Source organism: Ochlerotatus camptorhynchus, unplaced genomic scaffold (assembly GCF_037179485.1).
Source record: "Ochlerotatus camptorhynchus isolate MF236.1 unplaced genomic scaffold, CSIRO-AGI_Acam_v1.1 ptg000330l, whole genome shotgun sequence".
Lineage (NCBI taxonomy): Eukaryota > Metazoa > Arthropoda > Insecta > Diptera > Culicidae > Ochlerotatus > Ochlerotatus camptorhynchus.
In genome coordinates, this window is record NW_027040818.1 from 6,646,533 (window position 1) to 6,662,061 (window position 15,529).

The 15,529-nt window shown below is 41.4% G+C and overlaps 2 protein-coding genes across 3 annotated transcripts; one reads left to right on the plus strand and one right to left on the minus strand.

Moving 5' to 3' along the window:
• Positions 1-1,188: 1,188 nt before the first annotated feature.
• Positions 1,189-6,070, minus strand: LOC135708365 (heat shock protein 83-like). The gene is made up of 2 exons (XM_065230446.1): positions 5,849-6,070; positions 1,189-3,698 (listed from the first exon to the last, which is right to left on the minus strand). Exon 2 carries the CDS (start codon positions 3,696-3,698, stop codon positions 1,539-1,541), a length of 2,160 nt encoding a protein of 719 aa, XP_065086518.1. The 5' UTR covers positions 5,849-6,070; the 3' UTR covers positions 1,189-1,538.
• Positions 6,071-6,333: 263 nt separating this feature from the next.
• LOC135708600 (uncharacterized) lies at positions 6,334-7,434 on the plus strand. Of its 2 annotated transcripts, none has more exons than XM_065230701.1 (3): positions 6,334-6,441; positions 6,512-6,808; positions 6,881-7,434. In XM_065230701.1, the coding sequence occupies exons 2-3, from the start codon at positions 6,515-6,517 to the stop codon at positions 7,295-7,297; spliced, it is 711 nt and encodes a 236-aa protein (XP_065086773.1). In that variant the 5' UTR covers positions 6,334-6,441; positions 6,512-6,514; the 3' UTR covers positions 7,298-7,434. The 2 variants fall into 2 exon arrangements, with proteins under 2 accessions (XP_065086773.1, XP_065086774.1); XM_065230702.1 differs by having other exon boundaries at positions 6,512-6,757.
• Positions 7,435-15,529: the final 8,095 nt, after the last annotated feature.

Here is a 15,529-nt window from a genome sequence, read left to right on the forward strand (position 1 = left end):
TTTTGCTGACCGAAGGCGCTTGACGCAAACAGCTAAGAGTAAAATTTTAGACTTAAACATTTTTAGTAACTTGGTAGGGTAGATCGCTACTTCGTCTTAATCGCCCATTTCCGTTCTATCGATCAGAAAAGATCAATAATATCAATGATTTCACCGTGCACAAATCAATAATGGGTGCGTTGCGTTAGTTCATTAGCTACAACATAAATCCTGTTAGAGCGCATCATATGAATATTTACGATCATTGTTCTCAAACCAAAAGAAGCGCTCCTAGCGAATCCCCTTTTTCTACGTTTATCCGTAGGACGAAGAAAATCTAATAGCGTTTCAATGCGTTAGGATGGAATTGAAACTCGTAGAACGAATTTAGAATCAAGAAGCAGTGTTAGATTTTAGACAATATCTCAACAATTTGTGACTCTTTATCAAATCCAATGGTACGTATGGAAAGGTGAATAAATTTGCAAGTCATCTTTGATAGAAATATTCCACTTTTTGTTTAAACTCGTTCAGAAAAGAGAGGTTTGTGCTTAGTAGGACGGAAATTAGATCAAAACCCCTAATGCTTTTCTTGTTATTTTCGTTTGTAACTGTAGTGTATGCAGTCTGTATAATCTGTACTTTATTTTTACAACACATCATTGGGACTATTTCTATTCTGTTGATGAAAACAAATCAAATAAACGACAAAAAATGATTTGAAGAAAATTTACCAAAAATTAAAATGTATCCAATTGTTATATTTCACTTATATTAACAGACTCATCTTAAATTTGTGAACGAAACGTTGTTTTTGGTGAGATTCCAACATTTATTTAATGCAATGTTCAAGAATATAGGCCGTGGTATGTTCTCGATTGGTTCCCGAAATTCTCTCCGCCTGACTGTAAATATAGCGACTGTATTCCATAGTTGCTATTGGCCCTTTTTACGAGTGTCACTTCACGGTGAAAACGAAGTGAAGTGACATCGGTAACAAGGGCCATTGTGTACCAACTCTATTAAAACAAATGTCAACCCTTAAAATTCCTAGCGCACCGGGAATCGAACCGAGCTACCTCCAGCATGGTTTTGCTTTATAGCTGCGCCTTTACCGATTGAACTAAGTGAAGTAACGGGAAAGTAATGATGCTGCCCAGTGGATCAATTTGGGATTTTCTTTCGTCAACCACACAAGTTATTCTTACATTCTGACCAATCTAATTTTATTCTGTATGCAATGTAGAATGCTATGTTTTGAACAATATCCCATAAGTTTAAATACAAGAAGCGTAAGTAGGTACCGACTTACAGACTACATTTACTATGTAATGCATTAGTTATGATTAGCTTAGATACGGCCACCTCTTGTCAAAAGAGAATGTCAATGTCAGTGCTTCTACGACTGAAAATGGTAGGTACTTCTAGTAAAAGGAAACGAAAAGCTTTTGATCCAATGCATACGCCTCCGCTCATCAGACCGTTAAAACACGGCGAAAACCGAAAATAAAAGGTCAGTCTCTTTCAACAAAAGTATTGTGGGTGTGTGATCCCGTCGTTTAATCGACCTCCTCCATGTGCGAAGCATCCTCGGAATCGTCGACCAGTGGTGGAGCATCACCAGCGGCACCGTCAGCAGCAACAGCAGCAACGGGCTCATCGGAGCTAGGGACATCGTCTTCGTCGATACCGAGACCCAGCTTGACCATGCGGTAAATGCGGGAAGCGTGCACTCCGGGTTCATCCAGCGAGAATCCGGACGAGAGCAGGGCGGTCTCGAACAGCAGGATTACGAGATCCTTGACGGCCTTGTCGTTCTTGTCGGCTTCGGCACGCTGTCGGAGGGTTTCGATGATCGAGTGGTCCGGATTGATTTCCAGGTGCTTCTTGCCGGCCATGTAACCCATGGCGGAAGAATCACGCAGAGCTTGGGCCTTCATGATACGTTCCATGTTGGCGGACCAACCGTACTGGGAAGTGACGATACAGCACGGGGAATCGACCAGACGGTTCGATACGACCACCTTCTCGACCTTGTTGTCCAGAACGGACTTCATGACCTTGCACAGGTTCTCGAACTTGGCCTTGTCTTCTTCGCGCTTCTTCTTCTCTTCCTCGTCCTCTGGCAGTTCCAGGCCCTCCTTGGTGACGGAGACCAGCTGTTTGCCTTGGTATTCCTTCAGCTGCTGGATGACGTACTCGTCGATGGCTTCGGTCATGTAGACGACCTCGAATCCGCGCTTCTTGACACGCTCGACGAAGGCAGAGTTCTTGACCTGTTCGATGCTTTCGCCGGTGATGAAGTAGATGTGCTTCTGGTTCTCCTTCATACGGCTGACGTACTCGGCGATGGAGCAGTACTCATCACCAGAGGCGGACGTGTTGAAGCGGAGCAGATCGGCGAGCTTCTGGCGATTGGAGGTGTCTTCGTGGATGCCGAGCTTCAGGTTCTTGCTGAACTGGTCGTAGAACTTCTTGTAGGTTTCCTTGTCCTCGGCCAATTCCTCGAACAGTTCCAGGCATTTCTTGACCAAGTTCTTCCGGATGACCTTGAGGATCTTGTTCTGCTGCAACATTTCACGGGAGATGTTCAGAGGCAGATCTTCCGAATCGACGACGCCCTTGATAAAGTTCAGGTAGTCCGGAATGATTTCCTCGCAGTTGTCCATGATGAAGACACGACGGACGTACAGCTTGATGTTGTTCTTCTTCTTCTTGTTCTCGAAAAGATCGAACGGCATACGACGTGGGACGAACAGCAGTGCACGGAAGTCCAGCTGACCTTCAACGGAGAAGTGCTTGACGGCCAAATGATCTTCCCAGTCGTTGGAGAGGGATTTGTAGAATTCACCATACTCTTCCTGGGAGATGTCGTCGGCGTTGCGAGTCCAGATGGGCTTGGTCTTGTTGAGTTCTTCGTCCTCGGTGTACTTGACCTTGACGGTCTTCTTCTTTTTGTCCTTCTTTTCCTCGTCATCTTCAACGTCTTCGATCTTGGGCTCGTCTTCCTTCTTCTCCTCTTCCTCCTTCTTTTCCTCTTCGGCTTCATCATCGCTGACTTCCTTCTCGCGCTCCTTCTCGACGAGCAGTTTGATAGGGTAGCCAATGAACTGTGAGTGCTTGTTCACGATAGCCTTGATTTTGCTTTCCTCCAGGTATTCCAGCTGATCTTCCTTGATGTGCAGAACGATCTTGGTACCACGTCCGAGGGGCTCTCCAGTGTCCAGGCAAACAGTGAACGAGCCTCCGGCCGACGATTCCCACAAGTACTGTTCATCGTCGTTGCTCTTGGAAGTGACAACGACCCTATCGGCGACCAGATAAGCCGAGTAGAAACCCACACCGAACTGACCAATCATGCTGATGTCAGCTCCGGCCTGCAGGGCTTCCATGAACGCCTTGGTACCGGACTTGGCGATCGTACCCAGGTTGTTGACGAGATCGGCCTTGGTCATACCGATACCGGTATCGATGATGGTCAGGGTGCCGGCTTCCTTGTTCGGGATCAACTTGATGTACAGCTCCTTGCCACTGTCCAGTTTGGAGGGATCGGTCAGTGACTCGTAGCGGATCTTGTCCAGGGCATCCGAAGAGTTGGAGATCAACTCACGCAGGAAGATTTCCTTGTTCGAGTAGAACGTGTTGATGATCAGCGACATCAGCTGAGCGATCTCAGCCTGAAACGCGAAGGTTTCGACTTCGGCGGCGGCTTCCGGCATCTGGAATGTGGGGAAAGAGAAAGGGATCGATGAGTTTCAATGGAAATTACCAGATATTATCGTTGAGGCTGGTGAGGTCAGATATTGATTCAAGATTGCATCAAATTATGTCAACTGAATTTCTATAATTTCTAAATTATATAAATTACATTTACACTGAGGCAAAAACAGGCAACAGAGTTCGATATGACATGACTTATGAACCTGAACAATTCGCGTCAGTTTTCAAATAGACCAATCTACATGGTTCGATGCTCTTCATCGACTCTCACTTTCGTTAAGAACTTTAATGCATTCAAATTTCGGGCTATTCTACATAGGGGAAAATGGATGTAATGTTGGCCTAAACGCCCCTAAGGGTCTGTTCATAAACTACGTAGACAGTTTTTTGTGATTCTTGACTCCCCCCTCCCCCTGCGTAGACAAATGGCCATACAAAAAATTTAAAATTTGTATGGGCCGTGGATAATTCTCAACCCCCCCCCCCCCCTAAACTGTCTACGTAGTTTATGAACAGCCCCTAATTTGGGTCCATACATAAATTCAGCAATCGACTAAATTTTCAATAGCGACCAAAACTATCCATTAGTGCTCTCTTGCCGTCAAAAACGAAAAAAGCGCACAATTAATTAATTAATTTATCTTCATTAGGGAGGCTTTCAGCCTTGGGCTGGTTCGCCTCCACGAAAAAGCGAACAACCCAAAATTGAGTTCTATTCATCCAACTCGACAGTTCCCTTCGCATTTACGCCCTTATGCATGCTCACTGTCGAACTTAAGTAATCCCGTTAACATGCGAGTGAATGACAACAAATCAACATTGAGTAGGCGCTAGAACCATCTAGAACTTGAATTCTAGAAGTTGAGTTGGCTCACAGGGAATTGCCTGGGTGAAAAGAACTCAAAATTAGGTACTTTTTTCGTTCCGTGTATGGTCTATTTGAAAGGTGATGCGCGACTTATATACACGGTAACCCTACAATACCCAATAATGGCTACAAAGTAAGCATTTTCGAGGGAAACTAGGACTACCCATTTATGAGTAATTACAATTCCAAATTGAGTATTGATTTATTAGTTACAATTACTCATAAATGGGGAAATTTTTTACTCCTTCAATGGGTAGTCCCAGATGCTTTCGTAAATGGTTACTTTGTAGTCAATTTTGAGTCTTATTTAGTCATTATTGGGTATTTTGCGGTTACGGTGTAGACAGACATAAGTTATGCATTCGATAAGCACGAGTTATGAATGCTTGTCGGAGTAGTACATGACGTACTACTAGTGGTTCTTAAGCTAACTTATGAATTGTTTAATAAGCCAAACTTATGATTTTCATATTAATTCTTTTGTCGAAAGTGGTTCTTATGGAATCCTTACTTTCCTTCACCTCAGTATACAACGGTGAGCTGAACTTTAGACACTATAAATATGTAGTCTGGCGGATACAAAACCCTGCACTAGCTAATTTAATTTTTGCAATAAAAATCGGACACCCCGTGAATATGCAGGACGTTTTCGTTTAACACATATTCAATTCAGGACCGCATTGATAAATTATCACCTAAGATGATTTCATTTTTGTTCGGTTTAATTATCGACACGATTACAATACGTCCACCACATTGGCCGATAAAGAAACAGTAATGCTCGATAAAACATTTTTTACGAGACGTTTCTGATTCAACTCATGGATTAACTTTACAGGATGCGGTTACCCAACGGCTGTGATAAGCAACATCAATATCATCCAATAATTTGCCTGACACCAACTCGTCATATTTTAAAATTGACTCCCGTCATTGCCTCCGCCAGACTATGAATATAGTTACTGTTAGCTGAACTGCAACTCATCCATCAGGGTTACGGTTGACAATAAATTACAATTGATTAAAAATTACAATTTAAAAAATTGCATTCGAAGGCCATCAGGCGACATTCAAATTAAGAATGCACTGTAAAATCTACCCAATTCCGCAGATCAATCGATAACCCGTATCGCCATCAGAAAAACATCCTTTTTGGAGTGTAAATTCAGCCCACATAAAACAGCTTGAAGAAAGCCATCTTTTCCACCACACAAACGAAAACGTGGTTACCGCATTTTGCGCAGCGGCTTTGTTCCAGGATTTTTTTTCCACGGCACTTACCTTGGCTGCTTTAATTCGTTCCCGACGGTTCTAGAAACGAAACACACAAAACCACCACTCCTTCGTTGTTGTACCAATCAAACGGGGGAACACTTTCTAGAAGAATACCCTTTCGCTTTCCTTCCGGATGGCAAATTTAGGAATTTTTCTCGAACGCACTTCACTTCACTACTCCGAGCACGTGTCTGAAACAGTCAACCGGTTAGAACAGAGTGAGGCAAGACCGTTCGTTCTTTGCGAGTGAGACACGGCCGATGGGTGATGGACAGTGTTCGGCTTTTTTCGGGTGAAACCGGTTCGCTTCGCGAGTGGACTCGTTTTCCGCTGGTGGGGGAAACCATGCGGGTTTCGTCGTATCTTTCCTGGTGGGTTCGAATCTACTGGTCGAATTTGAATCGTGAGCCAAATTTGAAATGCGCGCGGTTTTGTCCTTCTTCTTTGAATTTAAATTGTTTATTTTTGTATAAAAAAGCATACAGTGTGATTGTGATTTCTTATTATTTTAATTAGTAGGTACATGATGTTGAATAATTCCCAAAGTTTTAATTAGTTTAATGTCTGCAAAAAGTTGAAATCGACATTTCCCCCCGCAGGTATTGTTATTCAGTAGTTTTTTTTTCTTGACAATTTGTTCAATAATTATCCTGCCTTGAACATTCTCAGATCATGACCCCAAAATCAATCAAACGACCCCGGGAAAGCTACCAATCGATGGTGATAACACCGTCTCAAGCTCAAAAGCAGCTCTTGTTTTCCGATACGATCAGCGACGGCGACTCGATGGATTCGGACGTCGAAGTTATTCATTTTGATCCGGACTGTATCCTGGAAGACCCGGACCTAGACGAAGAGGAAGACGAATTCGAAGAATGGGAGTCGTTGGAATCTTGCATGGATGAGGAGGTGGAGGTGGAGGAGTTCCTTGATGCTACCCAGGGGATGGAGACGGACAGTTTAGACGTAAGAAGTCTACCGTTGTTTCGCTACCCCCTAATTCCTTAATGGCCAGCTTTTGAAGACATTATCTTTCAGGAATCGACCTCGTCTGATGTGAGCATAGATCCTGATTGTTTTTTCACCGACGATGAGGAAGCAATGGAGGAGTACTTGATATATAAGCAAGCGCGAAGGCAACAGAAACAGGCGTTGCGACGCATGAAGCAGCTGGAGGAGGAAGAATTCGATGTTATAGATGAGATCAACATTCGTTACTTGATTAGTGGTGTTCCGTCGAAGAAACCATGCACCATGACCAGCGCTGCTGGTCGGGCGGCTCACATGAACATGAGAAGGATTGTGATGCCGGCGCGGGAAATGCTAAGAAACTATTTCCGCAGTTCGGAACGGAACCGGATGCAACGGGCTAAGGAAAATGCCTACGTGAGCAAGATCTTGGCTGCTAGAGGTAAGGTTAAAGCGGTTCGAAATGTGTTGTCCGAGAAGAATTGAAACTTGACTAATGCTGGAACCAGCTGCATTAATTTTCGTTTTTACTGAGGAGTTTGATATTACCGTTAGAGAATTTTATGTTTTGCTAGGAAGAATAAAATTAAACTGCGCAATCAGTTTAGAAGTTGAAAGCTTACCTGTTGAAGCTAGAGATGTTTTAATAAATATATTGAGTTTAATTACACATCTCGGTATAAATAAACAGGATCTGCGTCCCTCGTTTGCCGAGTAGGTACATACCAAATTTGTTTATCATAGTTCTATTCATATGTTGCTCTTCATCGTTATCCGGTTTAATTTTCGCTCACAAGCACATTATTTTTGATCCACAGCTTCTTCATCTTCTCGTGCAAGACATCCACTTCCGCGTGGTGAGCTTCCGGAAAATAATAATAATAATAAAATTACTTTAAAATAACAATACACTGCATTACGAGTTACAATAGATTGTTGGCAACTAGGTTGACATTAACCGTTTTGTAAATGTATTGTATTGTTTCATGGTAGACCTTATATCAGTAGTTGACGGTGCCGATGTTGTGGTGGTAAGCGTGACTGGCTTTCTCGCGCCAGTGTGTCGAGGTCGTTGGGATTTTTCAGAGGGAAAAAAATCTCTGTTCTCGGCTTCTTTCGAAAAAAAAAGTAAAGTTGTTGATCCCGGCCCACTACACCACTGGCTCCCTCACTACACGTCAAATAAATCAAAACAGTATAATACCTCAAACGAAAGGATCATCATGCACTAACTTATTGGGCCTTATTACGGGTGTCACTACACGGTGATAAGGAAGTGATACTGAGAATTAAAGAGCCGTGATTGCCGTACTGCTTTGTACGGCAATCACGGCTCTTTAATTCTGAGTATCACTTCCTAATCACCGTGTAGTGACACCCGTACACATTGCTTTAATGGGAATCACTTCACCGTGACGACAAGTGACAAGTTTTCACCGTGAAGTGACATCCGTAATAAGCCCCATTACCTTTTCGATATCATCCTCCCTTTCCTTGATTATACCCACCTGGGTGGCTACTACCATTTCCAGCTCCGCGATCCGTCCTTTTTTCTGTTTGCAGTCCGTTTCGATCGATCGCACTTTTCCTCCAATCGCTTCATTATTCCGTTCACCTCGCTCAGCTCTAGGAAATCCGTTTGCTGAACAGAGGCATCCCCTGAACCTTGTCCTTCGCAGGGTGGGCGTTCAACCTATATTCCCGACTCGATCTGATCCGTTTCGGTCAATATCTTGGTGATTTCCTGATCCAAAGTTGTCGTTTTCACTGTGGATGAATCTTATCGGTCCCACCCAGCAATGCTTTCGAATTGGCGTAGCATCCGTACTGTTCACCCAAAATGTTGCGAAATTTTTGGAAATGCAATCTTTCGAACTGAAGCATCTTCTTTGCCACATAGATATCTTCGTTGCCGTTATCTAATGTCCTTCCCGTAGCGGACTCGATAGTTTTCAGCTTACTTACCGCCGTTGCCGGTCGTTTTCCACGCAGATAAGGCGGCAACTGTCCCAGCTTGGAGGAATACGATGACGACATGTTGGTTGCTGGCCGGGGCTGAGCTGTTGGATTGTTTCTTCGAGGCTCGAGATACGTAGCTTGATTGGTGAGAGTACATCATCGTCAGCTTCGAAACAGTTTTGGACACGCCGGAGTCGATTTTCGAGGTTTTCTGCTTCTTTGACTTCACAATCAAAGTTTGACTACTATAAAGGGCTTTATAGCCCTCTAGTACTTACTTAGAGGGCTTTAGGCTACTATTGTACCTGACTCATATTTAATGAATATACTTTTTATCCACGGACAATCGGATACAACCAATTCTTTTTTTGTCATCTCACCAGGTAGGGATCTCTCTTACCTTAACAATCTTCTGTCCCTGGTTACGTTTTTCAGTAAATTTTTATAACTCTAGTCAAGCTAAGAGTGTTTTGAAACAGCTTAAACCGAGTGATTATGATGGATCTGTTGATGCTGGTAATTCGATGGCCGAAAATCTCACGCTAGCGAACCAATCTACGAAATATCTTTTTTCATCTCTTGCATCTTACCAATGAGTAAATAAGGCACATTTATCAACCTCTACCATAACGCTACTTGCGTACCGGGGGTTGCTATTCAGGTTGAGGAAATAGCAATCCGCACCTTGGGAAGTAGTGAGTTCATAAATTTAGCAACCCGGTAGCAACGCATCAAACGGTTGCTATTTTGAATAAACGCCAAAGTTTGTTTTGCCGGTGTGGAAAACGGTTACTAAAATTATGACTCTGATAGCAACGACCGGTGTGGAGAGGAGTGATTAAGCCAAAATGGAAACGTTGTGCGGAAGTAAAATAGTGCCACAAATGGCAACAACTGGTACGGTTGCTCTTATTCCATCTACTCGCATCACTCTCCAACTCCAAAATCTTCAAAATCATACAGGTCGGACTCGATTATCCGGAATTTTAGACTCGATTATCCGGGGTTCGATTATCCGGAATTTTAGACCCGATTATCCGGAGTATTTTTTTGCTTTTTTTTTCTTCTAGTTTTTATGCAGACATTTGAAATAATTTAGTATTATAATATACAATACGATTATTTTAACAATATTGGGGCAGATTTGATTTTTTTTTGTGATTCGATTATCCGGAGGATTTGATTATCCGGAGCTAGGGGCAAGATGGCTGTACTCAGAGTTAATATTTTCACAGTTAGCAAATTTGAGTAACTCATATTTACTCAAAAGTAATCAAAGTAGTCTCACATTCGTCAAGAAATTAAAAATTAAATCCGTATTAACATACATTATCTCTCAGAGTGTCAGGGTAATCATATCCGTATTTTATTTTTTTGTATTCTTGCATCAAATACTCATTAATCCGTGTGTTCTTCTTTTCAGTATGAATTACTCTTATATGCGTGGTCTCTACTATCGTGGGCAATAAAGTTGACAAATCAGGAAAAGATATTTCCGATATGATCCCGAGAAATGAACCCGTTATTTGGCGTGCTTTATTACGAATTGCCAAGGGTGTGTTCTTTCGATGGTTAAATAACCATTCTATTAGCAGTTTTGGCATTGAATCTTATAATGATCATGCATTGGAAAGTGTTGATTAGACCTATTTTTAGTTTTAAGCCTGTTCAAGATTTGACCAATCAAACAAAATCTGTGAAGATTAAGAATCTTAACCGCTTCAAATGTATGATTTAATTTCAGCATCTTATATAAATAAGTTAACACGAGTTGCGAATTCTAGTTTGAATTGTTCTGATAGAGCAGTAAATTTTTATATTTGACTAGTCAATGATCTTTCCAATAATCTCGGTTTAAACTTTGTGAAAACCGTAACTCCTCAATGATTATTTCTCTCCAAAGTCGCAAGTGAAACGCGATGCAAACGAAGAGAAAAACTACCATCAAAAACTTCAGTTTTCATTCGTGAGCAATACAGTCCTGGAATCATAAAGCCGTAGTCTTTGAAAACTCTGCCAAAATGTGCATCATCAATACGTTAAATTATGTCAACTCCATATTCACTTGAAAATCCCATTATTATCATCGTAAAACAATGATAAGCATACACAGATTTTGCAGGCTGCAACACGGATTTTGTGGATGGCAATCCGGTATGTAATGTTGTTAAATGATGAACGTATATTTTCCTCGTCAAACGTCTTTGCTTGACAATCGTGGAATGCCTTCCTTCCTGCATGCAGTCAAAACTAACAGGTTGCTATGATTGTCACCGTGCATTGAATATTGAGCAACTCGAGTTACTCAGAGTTACTCAAAATTTACTCCAATATTACTCATTATCAAAAGCTGTCTCATCCCTAGATCCGGAGTGAAAACAAAAATCGATGCTCCGGATAATCGAGTCTGACCTGTATATCTATCTACTCATCGTGCGCGCAAGCATTTCCCTGCATGATAGTCGCTTCCTGGATAATTTCAATAGAGATTGCTAAAGTATGATTGTGTCAGTGATTTGATTTCATCGGGAAAATTTTTCGCTATGAAGTTTTTTTCCCGATGAAAATATTTTTTCACCTCGTTTTCTTAGAAAGAGAAGGTATAATCAACAATCAATACGAAACTAACGATTTTAAATTGGCTCACTACTTGACTAGCCTATTGGTCCCAAGCAAACGATTAACGTACCTCATTCTAGTCAAAATTCTAGTACTACGCAATGTTTGTTTTGATTCGCTATGAAAGTTTGACAGATAAAATGAGGGGTTATTGGTTTTTCCTATGTTTCGAGGGGTGAATCGATAGCTTGGGACCGAAGAGAGTACCAGAGCTGAGCCAAAAAGTTGAGCACGTTATTTCGGGACCTTCTAGTCTTAGAGTTACCTCTATGGTATAATCATGCTATCTCGTTTTTCTCTTCACTGATGGCAGACACGAAGTGACTACTGCCAGCCGTTATGCAAGATTCGGTTGCGTTCGAGTGTTAAAACGCTATCCAGACTGGAGAGTTATAACATGTTATAACGGTTGTCAACTAATTACAACACAGAAACCACCATCAAGATAGCGCTATAACATGTTATAACCAACAATCAATACGAAACTAACGATTTTAAATTGGCTCACTACTTGACTAGCCTATTGGTCCCAAGCAAATCGATTAACGTATCCCATTCTTGTCAAAATTCTAGTACTATACAATGTTTGTTTTGATTCGCTATGAAAGTTTGACAGATAAAATGAGGGGTTATTGGATATTCCTATGTTTCGAGGGGTGAATCGATTAGCTTGGGACCGAAGATATAGTACCAGAGCTAAGCCAAAAAGTTGAGCTCGTTTCTTCGGGACCTTCTGGTCTTAGAGTTACCTCTATGTTATAACTCTGTAGTCTGAACGTACTATAAATCAAAAATCATGAAACTCAATCTCACCCTCGATCTCACCACAGTTTCTTGAGATTTGCAGCTGGTGAGTTTTGTGATATTTGATATTCCGAGCTGCGATATCCAGCCCAGTGGCAGGCGCGTAGGCAACATGTTATACGGTGACAGCGGGCCCAGCACAGCAAAATAAACGATTTGAGCCCGGGACATGCTGCCTACTGTCAAACGCTGTTGTTGGTATAGGCCTTGTAACTGGCCTGGCGATTTCACAGCTTGCAATATCAACCGTAGTTGTATACTTGTTGGTTTTTGCCTACGAAAATCAAGCGTGATCTTGTTCTTTGGCGAGTTGTTTGGTGAGTTTTGATTTTTTGATATTTGCCACTGTTAAGGTGATTCCCTGTAGCGTCCTTGTTCGTGTTACATTTCGCAATTTCGCATGTAAAAATATTAAGTTTTCTGTGAATGCACGTAGCTGAAACTACTACTTGTTGTTTGCTGCGGAGAAGCAAGCAATGACTGAAATTTGCAGATGTATAAACCTCGTAGATCTTGAGTTGTGTGCTCTTGAATTTGCGAGGTGTGATGGAAAAATGGACCCTACAAGGAAACACCTTAAGCTGAACATGTTTTGGAGCCGAGCCACCGACAAACTGACATGAATGACCATAGCAAAAACAATAACATTTTTGACCAAAGCACGCTACTGACATCTGGCTTCGTGTTCGCGGAAAATATTTAGCTAAACCATGAACCCGCATGCAAAAGTTATGAATTGGTTCGTGTCTGATCTATTATGGACAAATTATTTTTATCTAGATCAAAAAATCCTTTAGTTTTGACAGTTCGGATGACTGCACATCTAAATCGGCCGTTTACGATTTTCGGGCATAAGTCAGAATTAAGTGTCATATCGGTTTGTCGGTGGCCGAGCTATTATCGAAAAAGAGAGTCGCTGAAGAGAATCGAATAATGTACACAGAAATTCAAAACAACCCAAAATTAAGTTCTTTTCACTCATCTCCCATGTTCCGTACGATAAGCCAAATTTGGGTAAACCGGCTCAAAGTAGTTTGCATTTAAGGACGGCAAAAAAAATTACCCATCGCTAAGTTATTTTCAATTTTTTCTACCCAAAATTAAGTTCAATTAACTCAAATTTGGGTATATCGCATATTACTCAATTTTGGCTTCTCGTACGGAACTAGACGGTTGAGTCGAATCTTTCGTTCTATTTTTGACAACAATAGCGAGAGGAAATGAAACGGGCAGAGGCCAAATAACTCAAATTTGAGTTTAAAAAACCCAAGCGGTGGGTAGTTTTGTTTTTCTGTGTACACTGAAAAAAGTTTTCACTTAGTTTCTATTAGGAACGCACATAGTATTTTTCCAAAAACTAAAACAATGATTTTTACCTGAATATCACATAGCATTAGAAATTCTATATGAGAAATCATATAGATTTCATTGGACACATAACGTTCATGTGATTTAGTGGTGCAATTTCCAATTATGGGATCACATGAAAGTTATGTGAAATTCACATGGATATTTTCCACTGGTTATGTGATTTATTTTATGAATGTAGATTGGTCTATTTGAAAAGTGTCTATTTTCACTATAGATACTATATTCCATAGATAAGCGGAGGCAAAGTATAATGTAGCCAAACGAACTGTCAGTTAGTGTAGCCAAACGAGCATGACGTCATCATGGTATTGTTTGAGGGAGAAGTATTGTAATATTATGAGCACAAAACGCTTTCCACACTCCACATTCCGATTTATTCCGCGGACAACGGAAGAAGGAAAGATAAAGCAAACCATTCCTCGATTCATTGTTTCAAAGATTTGCTTTGCACTTAATTTTGAACTTTTGCGCACGAAGCAAAACAAAACTGCGCAACGAAGAGTTCTATGATGGCATGAACTTTTTTTTACGGATGCCAGTCAGATCATTTATTTTTCATGGCTGCCAAAACAACTTTTTGTGCCTCCGCGTATCTATGGAATCTATAGTATCTATAATAAAAACTATGTGTCCGACACATTATATCATTTACCTCTCACCCCAGCAGGCCTGGGTTCAATCCCAGTCGGCGCCGCCGGGATGTTCTGAGGCATAACATCTCTGGTCACGCCTTCCTTCGGATGGGAAGTAAAGCCGTTGGTCCCCGGTTCATGAGTTGATGGGTCGATAGGTAGGGTCCAGGTGTGGGAGCTGCCTTCCTGGCACGTCGGTAGCATTGGTGCTCAGCACGGAAAACAAGATCGACGGAAAAAAAAACCAAAGGAAAAAAAAAAAAAAAAAACATTATATCATTTGTTTATCACATTGCAAAAATTCATGTGTGGGACACATAAAAATAATCATTGAATTTTTACTAGTGTAGAGATTTTAAGCCATGGCTAAAAATCTCTATAAAGACAAAAAAAAGATCGAATACAATTTATTAAGAATTCAGCAAAATATTTCAAATTACTGGATGGTGGGTGAAATGTGGTTTTGCTTGAACCAGTTTAGCAATTCATTTAGCTGGTACTTGAATCTTGCAATGAGCACTCATACATCTAGTTTTCACTGGAAATCCTTTGTATGAATGCTCATTGCAAGATAGCCTATATATTACATGATATAAGCCATAGTCTGGTACGGGGTATAATCTTACCGACAAAAAAGAAAATTGTCGTTAAAGTAAGTATTAAGTTTGGTTTGTATATCACGTAATAAATAGGCTGAAATGTGAATGGGATATTAGCCACTTCTGGGCTAGCTCATCAACAGAAAAAAAAACTAGAATTTTGCATAATATTTTCACTTCGCTTCGACCTCTATGTAAGTTATTATTGCGCATGTCGTAACACACGCTTTTGTGAAAAAAATTTGTCGTTTCGATTTGCGAAATGAGACCCCGGGCCTTTAAATAAAAATAATAATAATTATAAATTCCATTAATTTCTCACAGTGCTCATTTTTATCCCGCATCACGACCCAAAAACATCAATTCGACCACCCGGTCGGAATCCGTTTTCCCCTTCGCGAAGGAGAATCGAAACAAATAGCATGAAAACCCGAACGTGCCGGTCTGCGCCTGTAAGCAACCCGGCGAAACGGTTCACGCTCTGGAACATTGGCGAACCTTCTAGAAGGCTCGCGAAAATTCCACCCTTTGGTTTCCGTTGTATATCTCTCGCTTTCATCGGCCCGTGCGGCAGAGCAAACGAAATAGCACGACCCCAGACGAATGAGAGCTCAGAGCTGTTTCCGTTGTTTCTGCTAGAAATTTCTGGCGAATACGAGAGATTAGGGTTTGTTTGATAAAAGTGCGCTCGCCGCTCTCGGTCTGGTAACAGTTGCAAACAAGACAGCAGAGAG